The sequence below is a fragment of the Egretta garzetta genome, unplaced genomic scaffold (assembly GCF_000687185.1).
Source record: "Egretta garzetta isolate BGI_Z169 unplaced genomic scaffold, ASM68718v1 scaffold353, whole genome shotgun sequence".
NCBI classification, from domain to species: domain Eukaryota; kingdom Metazoa; phylum Chordata; class Aves; order Pelecaniformes; family Ardeidae; genus Egretta; species Egretta garzetta.
Genome location: NW_009259307.1, coordinates 90,418 through 102,843, shown reverse-complemented (window position 1 = coordinate 102,843; position 12,426 = coordinate 90,418). Strand labels below are relative to the sequence as shown.

General features: G+C 38.5%; 1 protein-coding gene across 3 annotated transcripts in view; it reads left to right on the top strand.

Moving 5' to 3' along the window:
* The window catches only part of FXN (frataxin), a 14,422-nt gene extending 3,986 nt beyond the window's left edge, over positions 1-10,436 (top strand). For all 3 annotated transcript variants that reach the window (XM_035891716.1, XM_035891715.1, XM_035891714.1), the window contains exons 2-5: positions 155-237; positions 1,540-1,660; positions 4,987-5,084; positions 8,444-10,436. In XM_035891716.1, the coding sequence (XP_035747609.1) occupies positions 200-237; positions 1,540-1,660; positions 4,987-5,084; positions 8,444-8,597 (411 nt within the window). In that variant the 5' untranslated portion in view covers positions 155-199 and the 3' untranslated portion in view covers positions 8,598-10,436. The remainder of the gene's footprint in view (positions 1-154; positions 238-1,539; positions 1,661-4,986; positions 5,085-8,443) is intronic.
* The last annotated feature ends 1,990 nt before the right edge of the window (positions 10,437-12,426 follow it).

Here is a 12,426-nt window from a genome sequence, read left to right as displayed (position 1 = left end):
CTATGAGCTCTGTGATACAGAATATGAATATTTTACTTAGGGGGGTGGGGTGGGTGGAAAGGTCTTCAAGGATCTGTTTAATTTATGTGACAAATACGTAATTTATAATTATTTGTGGTTTAACGTTTAATTCTGTTTTACTTATTTTCACCAGGAATTGCAATGTGCTTCAGAGGTGAAGAGCAAGACTGTTGGGTTAATGAATTTAAGAAATGCAGGAACTCTGAACGACACAAGGTAAATTTTATGTTGATACATTCATATGAAAATATCATCTCTGCATTTTAAAGCAATTTCTAGACATGGGAAGACTATCAAACTAATGTAGCGTTGATACGATGATATAAAGCAAAAGCACAGTTTTAGTGAAAAGCATTTTGGGTGAATCTGGGAAGTTGCTTAGGAAATAATTCAGGTACCTAAACATAGGTGTCTAGCACCGCTTCACATCTGTCAGAGTACACGAAATTTCTGCATGTGCTGAGGGGATGTGACATGGTACCTGTCAGAGGCTTTTCCCCTTGTGATGCAGCAGCTGGAGGCCCAGTGGAGGATTGTGCAGATGTCTGAAATGGCTCTTACCATTAAGTACCTGAACTGCACCCTGAACCAGTATATTAATCCTGCCTAATCCTAAGACTTTCTGGTCTCCATGCCCGTAGGTGGTTCTGAGGTGTCCCTCACTAAGTGGCATAGTAGCCAGTAACTGGCTAGCAAGAAACTTTTTTTAAAAATTAGGTCAACTGAAAGATACTGAGTCATCATAGTTCATAGTAACTGCTGTATTGCCATACCCATTAGCGAAAACTGAAATGATTTCAGAATTGTCTATTGCTAGAGATACCTACCTACACTCTCGGTTAAAAGTTGACACCGACATGGTTGGAAAAACTTAGGTGATTTAATTACTTTTGGTTAATTAAACTGTTCTAGACTTTGTTCCCATTAACTTGGTCTACTTATTTAAAGAGGATAACAGAAGTGGTTTCACAAGTGCTGTAAGCCTTATGTCATGGTTACAAGGGTGCTTTGAGACTCTGAAGAAGGTGGTAATGGTATGTATCAGTTCATAAGCACATTGCACGTAGCATGCTGTACACAGACATGGCATGTGATACTGGTGTTTCTAAACTGCTTATAGCTACAGTGAGTTTCTTAGCATCAAATGACATATGCTTCTAAACAGGAGATTCATAGAGTTCAGGACTAAGTAATTCTTGCACAAAGTCCCTCTAGGAAAATGCCTTCTTTTGAAATCTAACTCTGTCCTCTTAGTACACACTGGTCAGTATATGTAACGAAAGAAGTAGACGTTCCTCAGTTAAGAAGTCGCTACCACCAAAATTTCAAAATTCCACCTCCATTTTTAAGGTGGATTGTTACCAACACTGCCTTCAGAAAAATGACGACTTGTTTTATATAATCATTTCATGGTTACTGTTTCTTCCAAAGTCATGGTCTTGGTATGTTTTTGCTATAGGGGAAATACTGTCTTCCATGTTTTTCCTCCTTAATTATGGGCTTGTATGTCATTTGTAGCTCTTTAGATGAGACCACTTATGAAAAACTGGCTGAAGAAACACTGGACTCCTTAGCAGATTTCTTTGAGGACCTGACAGATAAGCCTTTTACCCCAGAAGATTATGATGTCTCATTAGGGGTATGTTTTAAACATTCATTTAAACACTGTAATTATTGTAGAATTTTTTTTTCTTTGAAGGAGAGTTCTAGATAAATCACCTTACTGCCAACACTTAAAATACAATGAGTTACAGCTTTATTGTTAAGTAACACATGATTTGAGGTTTTAAAACGTTTAGTGTATAAAGGCATAGAATAATGAATGAGCATGGTGGTCTGTAAATTTTTCGAAACACGCGTAGGCTTCTGACATCAGCAGTCGCCTCCCTCCTGGTGAATACAAGGACAGACCTATACATGTACAGTACACGTACATCACATATAACTGGTAGAGCAGTTTCTTTGATTGCCCTGAATACTAAGGAGCAGCATTTGTCTTGACCAGGTAGATACGTTTGACCTGGCTTTACTGGTGACAGCCTGTGGCAGAGAGAAGCAACAAGGGGATGCAGTGTTTAGATAGTTGGTTGCAGAAGTGGAAGAGAGCGTCCGTGGCAAGAAGGCTACTGTCACAGGAGGCACTGCGTTGGCTGCTAGCCTGATAATTGGAGCCTTTCATGGGTAGCCACTCAAATTCTTGCACAGTAGCAACAGGCTCAGATTAAAAATGTCCATTCTAATTTTATAGGGAGTTTATTAGTTTTATATACAATTCCTGCAGTGGTTTGTATGCTACAGGCCTCTACATGACTTGGAGGAGAGTGCAGTTTCTGCAGTTTCTCCCTACACTGCCATCTGTGCCACAGATCTTTCACTACTGGATTTTTCTGAGGTCCCATAATTGCTGCTCCCTCTTCCTGTCTTACCACAAGGCGGTTGGTTTCTACTAGCCCTGTCAGTTATGCTCAGGGACTTTGAAGCAGATGGTTTGGGTTGCACTGTGCAAAAAGAAAACAAAACCCTGTGGTTTTCAGACTTGCTCCCTTGTAACTTTGTCATCATGAAGTTCATTATTTCTTGTAGCTAGGAAAGAAACTAACGTATTGTTAGTAGGATTCTGCTGTTGCCCTTACCAAATACTATTTGTTGCTTTAAATAAGTGTAGTTAATGTTATAGCTAATTGCTTTTCTGGTAAAAAGCAAAGAATTGTTTAACCATTCCTATTCAGTATGTTTTAGCATATCAGCGCCTATTAGCTTGATTTAAAAAGCTTAGGACAAAAATTAGCAAAAAGATTGTCATTTACTTCTAACATTCTTAGAAGCTTTATTACGTGAAGGTGATGAATCATCTTATGTCTGAATTTTATCTCCAGCCACTGTAGATTGTGGATTGTATTTGAGTCACTGTGAGGCTCAAAATGCATTATTTTTATATCCATCTTAATTTTTACCAGTACTCCTTTGTTGCATAGACTGTATGATGACATAATAATTCATTGTTGTTTCTGTTACGATTGAAAGGTTAAATAGTCCCACGTTTACCAAAGTTAGTTCCAAACAAACGAGGCTAGTGCTATAGCAAGCCACAAGGTGGCGAACGTGATAAAGGTCTGTTATGCCTGTGACTTGTTACAAACCGGATTTCTTCATGGAATCTATACCTTCATGTCCAGGGAAAAAAAATGTCTTTTGAAGAATGTTCTTAGCAGGAGGTAACGAACATTCATCCAGCAGTACAAAACACATACAGTGGTATTCCTTAAAATATGTAAAAATATCTTGCAATTTAAGTTCTTAAAAACGGAAGTTTTATTTTCTGGGAAAATGTTTTAAACACAGCATTAGAAGTTAACCTTTATTTAATTTGCAGTGACAGAGCAACAACACTCTCTGACAGCTGACACACAATATAAGCAATAGTATACATTTTTTGTTAACTCTTTGGAAACCTATTTACTTACAGTGTTTCTGTAGCATACAGCATCACATCATGCTGAATACTTAATATGGCACTAAAGAGAATACAGAAGAACAGTGAAACCTTTATATGGCTATTCAGCCCTAATCCCCCACCTGCTCTTATTCTGCTGTATCTCTACAGATCTAAGACCACTGAGATGCAGAGAAGTTTGAATTCTGACAACCAGAGTAGCAGTTTATTCTTGTCATCCTTGATGATAAACCAATATCCAATTAACATTAACTGGCAGGACAACCTGATGGCAATATCAACCAGGGGAACCTTTTTATTTTTATGTTATTGATCACAGATATAAATCCCCTTATCTGGCACAGAAAGAACATGGAAGCTAAGAAAAAAAACGAGACCTTGAGAGTATTATTTCACAGCTGGTGATCACTGAGAGGTCAGATACCAGTAACAGTGAGTTACTTTGTAGGGGAAGGAAGCTCTAAGCTGCTGCCTGTGCTGTAGAGTAAGTTTGCAGGCAATAGGTACTCACAAATGAAAGATTTTTTTTTTCCCCCATGGTGTTTATATCTAGCAAATAGTCCCAGCAATGATAGAAACTCTAGTATTATCTTCTGACTAAAGCATGAAAAGCATGATTCCCTTAAAGAAGCTTTATCTTGCTGTAGGGCATGAAGTATTTCTGTAGATTAAATGTGACTAATCTATTAGCTGAATCAACAAACTGTATTCTGTAGAGATACCCTTTTTAATTAGCATAATTCAGATCATCTGTAGTTTAACGCAAGTCCATGTAGTGTTGTTCTTATAAAAGTTAGGACAGAAATATTTTTGTCAAGAGTTATGTATGCTTTTCAAATGCACTTGTGAAAATGTCGGAGAAATGTGAATCGTGTTGTCATTAAGAAGTGTGAGTAAGAAATAAAAAATAAATGCTCACTAGGATAATGGTCTAAAGCTGGCATAACTAAAACAAACCAGACCTCATGGAGTTTGGAGTGGAACATTTCTGAGATATGATTCAGAATGCAGGCACTTCAGAATTACTGGAGAAAAAATTGTGTTTATTCACTGGGAAACTGTTACAGTTACTTCAGAAAAGTTAAGTGAAATCGCATAGCTCGGGAATCTAGCAATGACACATGAAGCTTCTTGACTTTCAACCACACCAGTTCTGCATTGTTCATGAATAGCAGAAGTTGATATTGGATGATGTTCTAATCATTGCAAAATTAAATAGCAGCCCTTTCAAGACGACAGGTCAAAGCTCAAGAGTATTATTTAAGTAGTGCCATTGTGAATGGTATAAACACATTAAATCAAACTCTGACCAGAAGGCTTAAAGTCTAGATCAGAGTCAAAGATATGCAGGTTGTCCTCGGTATTAACACAGGTTTTTGATACCTAATGATCATTCTTCCAAGCCATTATTATTTGGGAAATAGTTGGGAATGTGATGCAGATATGTAAGTTTCTGTTTATCTACTGCAGATGATGTAATAAGTTCTCACTTATTTTCTTTGTGTTTTAAGAGTGGAGTTCTGACAGTTAAATTAGGTGGAGACATGGGAACATATGTAATCAATAAGCAAACACCAAACCGGCAGATTTGGCTGTCCTCACCCACTAGGTAAGTTATGCGTCAGTTAGTTATTTAATGTCTGTAGACTGGGTGGAAACTACTTCCCCTTTTTTATAGCATGGCACAGACAATCAAATATCCTTTTCATAAGTAACCCTTCTACTCAGTATATTCTCAAAACATGATAAAATCTACATGTTTGATAATAATTTGTGTTAGAAACGGTTGAGGCACAGTGCAGTATACTGACTGACTTAAATTAATCCAAGAAATGTGTAATACAGAATTTTCATACCCTGTTCCAGTCCAAAACCACTGTCTACAGGAATATAGCCTACTCATAGAAAAAATAAACACCCATGATTAAAAAAAACCCACAAAGCTTCTGTTGGAAAAAGAGTGATGATGTTATGATCTAAACCTCGCTTTGTATTTAAACAGGGTGGCTCCTTCCCCTTTAAGCTTGTGGGATTTCCTGCTTTATATGTTTATGTGCTCGCCCACTGGTTGTTTTTGTCAAGCATCTGCACTTTACTGGAGCCTTGGCTAGCTGTTCCCTCTGCCTTCTCTAATGCTGTGTTTTGATCCATTCCAGGTTTTCTGGTTGGTTTCAGCAGGGAGGGCAGCAGATATGTGGGAAAATGTTGTAGCTGTCCAAAATTTGTATTCTCTGCCACTATCCCAGGAAAGGGGAACGAACTGAGGGAGTTGGTCAGCGTTACTGGTGAAGGAACCAGCTAGCTGGAAAGTATGAGCACTCCCAGTAACTATGCAGGCGTATCTCTTGAATGTTGCTCAGAAAGAATGTATCGATTGCAAAACCAGGAATGGTTCTGCAGTAGGGTTTGGGGGGGAAGGGCAGGTGAAACATACAGTGGAATTTTAAGAGAAGCTATTTTCATAGACATAAAGTTTACCTAAAGAAAATTCTAACTTTTCTTTAGTGTACTTATGTACTGGTCGGTGCACAGCATACTAGGTTAGTAATTTTTTTCTACTAACTCCTCATCTATCCCAGAATCCTTTCATTAATTAAATAATGTGCTTAACAGGTACATGACTTACTAAGTCACAGGCCTAGCAAGATAACAAACCTTTTTGTTTAGACAGATGTAGGTTGTGTGTCAGAATTTATTCATTCCATACATTTTGCAGCAAGGATAATTTCCGAACCTTGATTCTGCTATAAGATTTTTGTGCCAGTGACACAAAGGTTTCATCTATTTATGAAAACCAAAATTCAGAGAATTCCTATCTGTTTGGAGCCAACTCCGGTTGAGCTAAGACACACATGTTCCAGAATATGGAATTTGTGAAAAAAATATTAAACTCCTCTTTTTTTTCAATTGCTCCATTAGTGAATAAAAATGCACAAGGATAGAGATAAATTTGAAAGTTCTCTGACAGTATTTTTCATCACCTGTGATGATTCACCTGTGAACATTAAGTTTTGTGCTTCCTTAACCGGTGTTACAGTAAACAGTGGTATTTCCTGAAATACAGTGCTCCATGTTCACTTTCTTCCTAACTTCTGAAAAGCGACTCCAGCAAATGCTATATGATCTGGAATGACGTACTTCTTAAGTGCGGTATACTAGGAAGTGAAAGAAGCAAATGTTACTGCCTGTGATCACTTGCATTGAATGTTTTATTTGGGAAATTTGTGCAGTAAATGTAGAATCTTGAGTCTTTTAAGAGCATACCCTGAGAGAAGCAAATTCTTAAGATGAGAGAGACATTTTCTTGAACTTCTTTGACCTTCTGTTTGCCATCATGAATACAACAAAGTGAACTTAAGCTTGTGTTTGTAAAGCTTTACTTGGTTGACAGTTTAAAAAAAAAGGTGTGAGGGGGTGTGTGCAACCTGCCAACAGTGTGATTGCAGTAATTTCATGTAGCTACTCTGACTGAAAAGACATTTCAACCTTGCACAGCATCTCTTGATACGATATTAATGTGATATTTTAATTCTTCTCTCTTACTGTTTAAAAATGTACGCAGACTTTCCATGAGAAATATATTTAGTCTATATTTGACTTTGTAGGTGCTTTATAGAATTCATAAGATCCTTGCTTAAATTATTAATTTAAATGTAGAAAAATCACATTTCTACAGCATCTTGGAACTTCAGAGAACTATGGAGGTGTTTCATACACTAACTGTATAACAGGTATTTACTATGTAACATTTAAAAACATTTCAAAGAAGTCATGCATTTCTTTTCTTTCTGGTTGTTGGTTAAATGGCCTGTCTTAGCCTGATTTTCATGAATGGCTGCATCCCATTCTGTCATTCTCTAGGTGCGGACAGTATAAACACATGCTTGTGCTGCAAAGACAAAGAAGTGAGAAACACATAGTAAAGTAATTGGAGCACATAATCTCGATTCCAAATAGTTACTGGTTCACATACAGCAAGTGAGATTTCAGCGGAACTGGCTTTGATTTTTGTTTGCATTTGTGACTTCTCATAGTTTGGTTAGTGGTTGGAAAGCTCTTCATTTGGATATTGCGAGTAATTCAGGAAATAAAGGTTCAGATCAGGGTTTATGTTTGTAGAAAATCTGCAGATTGTTCTTGTGTATATATCGGATAGTCTGTTTTCTAGCAGACCTTGTGTGTGGATTGTCTGAGCTCCAAGGCATTTTGTCCTATGTGTTCAAGGGTAAGACTGATGGTTTGTCTGTTTATCCCAGACGACCATTTCATGCCTTTCTCTTTTCTTAGTTTCTCTAGCTGACGTTAACAGTAGTGACTGCCTTTCAGTCATTCTCCTGTTTCAGATGTGAAGAATTGGGTTAATAGAAAGGTCTGGAATGGAGCCCAGGTGTTCAAGTTTGTTTCTTGATCCTTCATTTAGGCCTGAAAAATGAACAACTACATGATAGCACAGAGGAAAATGGCATTTTAAATATAAATCTTCCACATGCCAATATATTGGCTTTCATCTGGTAAATTCTTTTGTTGCCTCTAAAAAGAAAGTGAGAATGGTGATCTGTGTTCTGCTGTGCTTAGAATATCTGCCTGTGACTGCTGCAAGAACTAATTAATAGCATTAATTCAGCATTAGACAAATATCCCTTGTAATAATTGTGTGCAAGAAAATTATATGGGTAAGGGAAGAAATTGCGGAAATTGGTGCCAAAAGCAAGACGGGAAGGAGGGAGCTTGTGTCTGCTGGGATTGACTGATACATCTTATCACCTTTCAGATACATGTTTTGGGTGGCTCAGCAGCTCCTGGCAGATCTGTCCTTTTCTGCTCCGCTTCCCCAGACTGCCCACCAGTCCTTCTCCATGCTGTCTGTTTCCTTTTCCTGGGTGCTCTCTGGGATACATCATAAATACAGGCTTCCAGCAGCTCCCCATGAATAATCTGTACTTACACAGTGTGTGTTTTGTTTTCTAGTGGACCCAAGCGCTATGACTGGACTGGACGGAACTGGGTGTATTCTCATGACAAAGTATCCCTTCATGAACTACTATCAAAAGAGTTTTCAACAGCGTTAAAAACTAAATTGGATTTGTCCTGCTTAATATATTCTGGGAAAGAAAATACTTGATGATATTCTACCTCATGGAAGTTTAAAGACTTTAACCACAAGCCAAGCCCTTCCTTGGTTTCTGAAGTACCTGAGCTTAATTCTGTTGCTGTTTTTCTTGACATCGCTATATTGTGCAACAAAAATGAAAATAATATATTTTTCTCTAGTGCTCAGTCTTTGGGTTTCTGTGTCACTGCTCGAATCTGTGTCCAAGTAGTACAGGTGGTTGAGGTCACGCTTCCTGTCAACGCATTTCTTACTTTCTTACTGCAGAAGTAAGTAATGAATTCTTACTGTACGTAGTCTTGTTTGGACATAAAGACTAACCCACCTGGTGACTTCTGACTGGTGCACAAGTACTAAAACTTCTTTTGGTGAGACATTCACCCAAAACAAGAAATGGCTGCAAATCGCACTGACATAAGTTGTGGTACTGTGAATGCATTGCATTAAAATTTGTGGCTATTGCAAGTCAATAACTCGTCACAGGCAAATTGAACATGTCATGAATTAAATGACTGTGGCAGGTAGAAACTTTTCATTTTGTGCAGTGCGTGCAGTACAACTTTTTCTCTCAGTATTGCAGAACTTGCTCTTTCCTCCAAGTTCTAAATTATAGTTTCTTTCACATTAGGATTTTTTTTTTTTTTAGCTAAACTTTAAATTACTTAGAGGTCTGTGTGGCTGGAAGCATCATATGGAACTGGAAAGGCTGGTGTGTGATGTTTAAGCTGTGCAGCAGTATCTCTGTAAACATTTCATTCTATTACTGTGGATTTCTCTTTCTGTTCCCTTTTGTTATTCAAAGAGTAAAAATAGATAATTTATTGACCCTTTTTTTTTAGTTGAGCAAAATTAAGATCCTCTTACGGTAGCAAAAATTTGCACTGATTTTGTTCTGCTGCGTTTCTTAAGTGGGCTTAGATTGTCTTTTTTCACCATGATACAAGGGTCCCCTTAGTACTGTGCTGGTGCAGAAACTTTTGCCTTTTTGACTCTTAGAATTGAATATGGTGCTTAGGCTGATGAAGCTGTCTTTTTCAGGCTGTTAAAAAATTGTAATGAAATAAATTCTGTATTCTGGATCTTAAACCAAAAAGCTTTAAAAGAAATCTTGAACTGCAAGAAGAACACTTCAACTCTTTCACTGCTGTATTATTACCACTGGTGGGTTTCAGTTGCCTGTAAAATGGAAGCACAAAGTTGTCGACTAATTCTTGAGGGAACAGCTATATACCATACTGTTACAAATTGTTTTATCAATGTATGAAAAGATGTTGAGTGCAAACCATTTTTCTTCTTGGTTCCTCTGATGCTTGTGGTTAGTTTGGCATGAGTCTCTGGCTAGCTAGAACTATTAGCAAATTCTGTAATCGAAAAACAATAGTTATATAGTATTGTTGCCCAGTATTTGCATTTGAAGCATAAGTGTTGTTACCTGCTATTTTCCACCATTAAATAGAGAGTAACATTTCACTGGAAGCACCTCTTGGTTAATTGTGCATGCTGTTTGCATGTTTTTTTAATCAAAATAAAAAATATGACAATTACCTGAAATTTCAGCTTTACTGGATGAGGTAAATACAATGACTACCAACTCATATGAGTACAAGAGTAAAAGACGGTTTTTTTTTTTAACAAACAAAAGCTAAAAATAGAACATCAACTTACTGTTTTGAATTTAGAACACTGCAAATAACTCACAGCATATGGAAAACTGTAGTATTTAGCTCAGTCTCCTAGTAGTTCAAATAGCTATTGAAACTCATTTGTATAGATGTCAATGACTTGGTACTTGAATGGAGAATACTTGCTCCCGGTCCTTCCTTTGCCTGGTCACGTACAGCTTGTGTAATTATTTTTCTGACTGACTCTTCAAAAAATCATTTTCTTAAGTAATTTGCATGCAGCATATTCACTAACATGCATCTGTTTCTTCCTTGGAGGTTCATTCTCCATTCCCGTACGTCACATGCAAATGTTTATATAAAAATAAAGTTGTATGTAGAATTCTTAATTCATTACGTAAAGGTGTGATTTCAGGCTATGATGATAAAGCTAAAGACCGCAGACATGCGCGTTGTTTTGAATTCTTTGTGTTTCTTAAAACGCTTAACTGGAAAGATTCTGTTCAAAATTTGGCCAGTCGGGTTGGGTTTTATAAGAGCACTTCCAACATTCACATTTGACATGCCTTGCCCTTCATCCGTAATGCTACTGCTATTTATGCAGACAATTTCCTGGTTTTAGGTAGCTGAGTAACAAACAGATTTCACCTAACTGGTGAAGATAAAGAGCATCAGCGAGTTAGAATGAGTTTTATCATGGTGTGCAAAATGAGTCATAGGACGTGACTCATTTTGTGCTCTAATACTTGCATCAAATTGTAAGTAAGGGCAAGGACTCTGTCGGCCATCATCCTCGCACACTGGAGGCACAGGACGAGCTCTGATCCTGATGTTAGACTTTGCATGTTGCCCCAAGACAAACAACTCATCCGTACTATAGTTCTACTTCTGTAACTTACTGGAATAAGCAGATTGATCTATGGTTACACACCTGACATCACATCAATAGTGTCTTGCTTCACCTCTCCCAAAAGAAATAGCTGAAAGAAAATCCTTTGATACACACTACAGGCAGTTGGTGTGGGTAGGAACCGCCGCCTTACTGGCAGCATTTTCCCCATGAGACAGTTGCTCCATCTTCAGTGAAGGAAAACTTTTGAAAGACAGGTTATTGGCATTTGTAGCTGTACCAGATGCTCAGACTCAGCAGAGAAAGTGGGGGGGCAGTGGGTGAAAGTGGGGGACAGGGGGGGGGGGGGTATATCGGTATTTCAGGTAGATCGGAGTTTTCACCAATAGCTAATCGCTCTTCCTGATGATTGTATTTTTCTGCTTCTGGCCAATGGTCTGGAAGTCCTGTCCTGCCTAACCTCGCTGAAATTGATTGCTTCCTGTGTGCCAGTCTGGAAGTCTCGACTGACTCATGTAGCCAAGTTTACAGCAACCGCTCGCAGTCTGTATCGGTGACAAAAGCCTGCATTGGTTTGACAGGAGTTTGGTGCCTAAATGCTTGTCTGGTATTTGTTGGTCCGTTTTCCTTTCCCCTTATGACAATGCTTAAGAAATGTTACCTCTTCCCTGCAAGACTGTTCCATGTGATAAAATCGTCCCAGGAGTCTTGTTTCCTTAAAACTCCCAAAGTCTTTTAGCAGCTTCCGTAAATGGGATGAAGACCTGTCCCGGAGAGATGGCCGCCAAGTAAGGGAAGGGGGGTTTGCCGAGAGGCTTGTCTTTGATTACCTTTAGCTTCTGGTTAATGGTTGAACTCCATAATTGTGCTAACCAGCTCTGGAATGTGTGGGAGTCCTGGGAAGGAAAGGCAGAGGCTTGCCAAAATACCTGGAAGAGCATTCAAAATAGAAAAGGAAGCATGGGAGGGGCAGAAGCAAAGGCTCTCAGGAAGAGATTAACTCTGCCAGACGGCTGATGTTGTTGGCAGGGCAAGGGAACACCAGGGACAAGCTGCATCACATTGTGGCCCCCGAGGGGATGGTATTTTAGATGTGCTGCACACCACTATTTGTAACTGTAACAATCAAACATGTTCCAGTCCATTTTGCTATTGAGGTTTTGGTGGTGTTTTTTTTAAACTCCCATTTAAAGAGAAGAAAAAGGTTTGGGGAGCTACGTCCCCCTCTGTCCCGAATTGTCTTTATGTAAACTGTACTGTTGGCAGTTGTAGAGCAAAGGGAAGATTCGTGACCTCCGGCAAAGGAGATGGCCAGCGGAGGCTCTTTCGCTGGGGGTTGAATAAACAGAGCGATGAACAAATAGTTTTT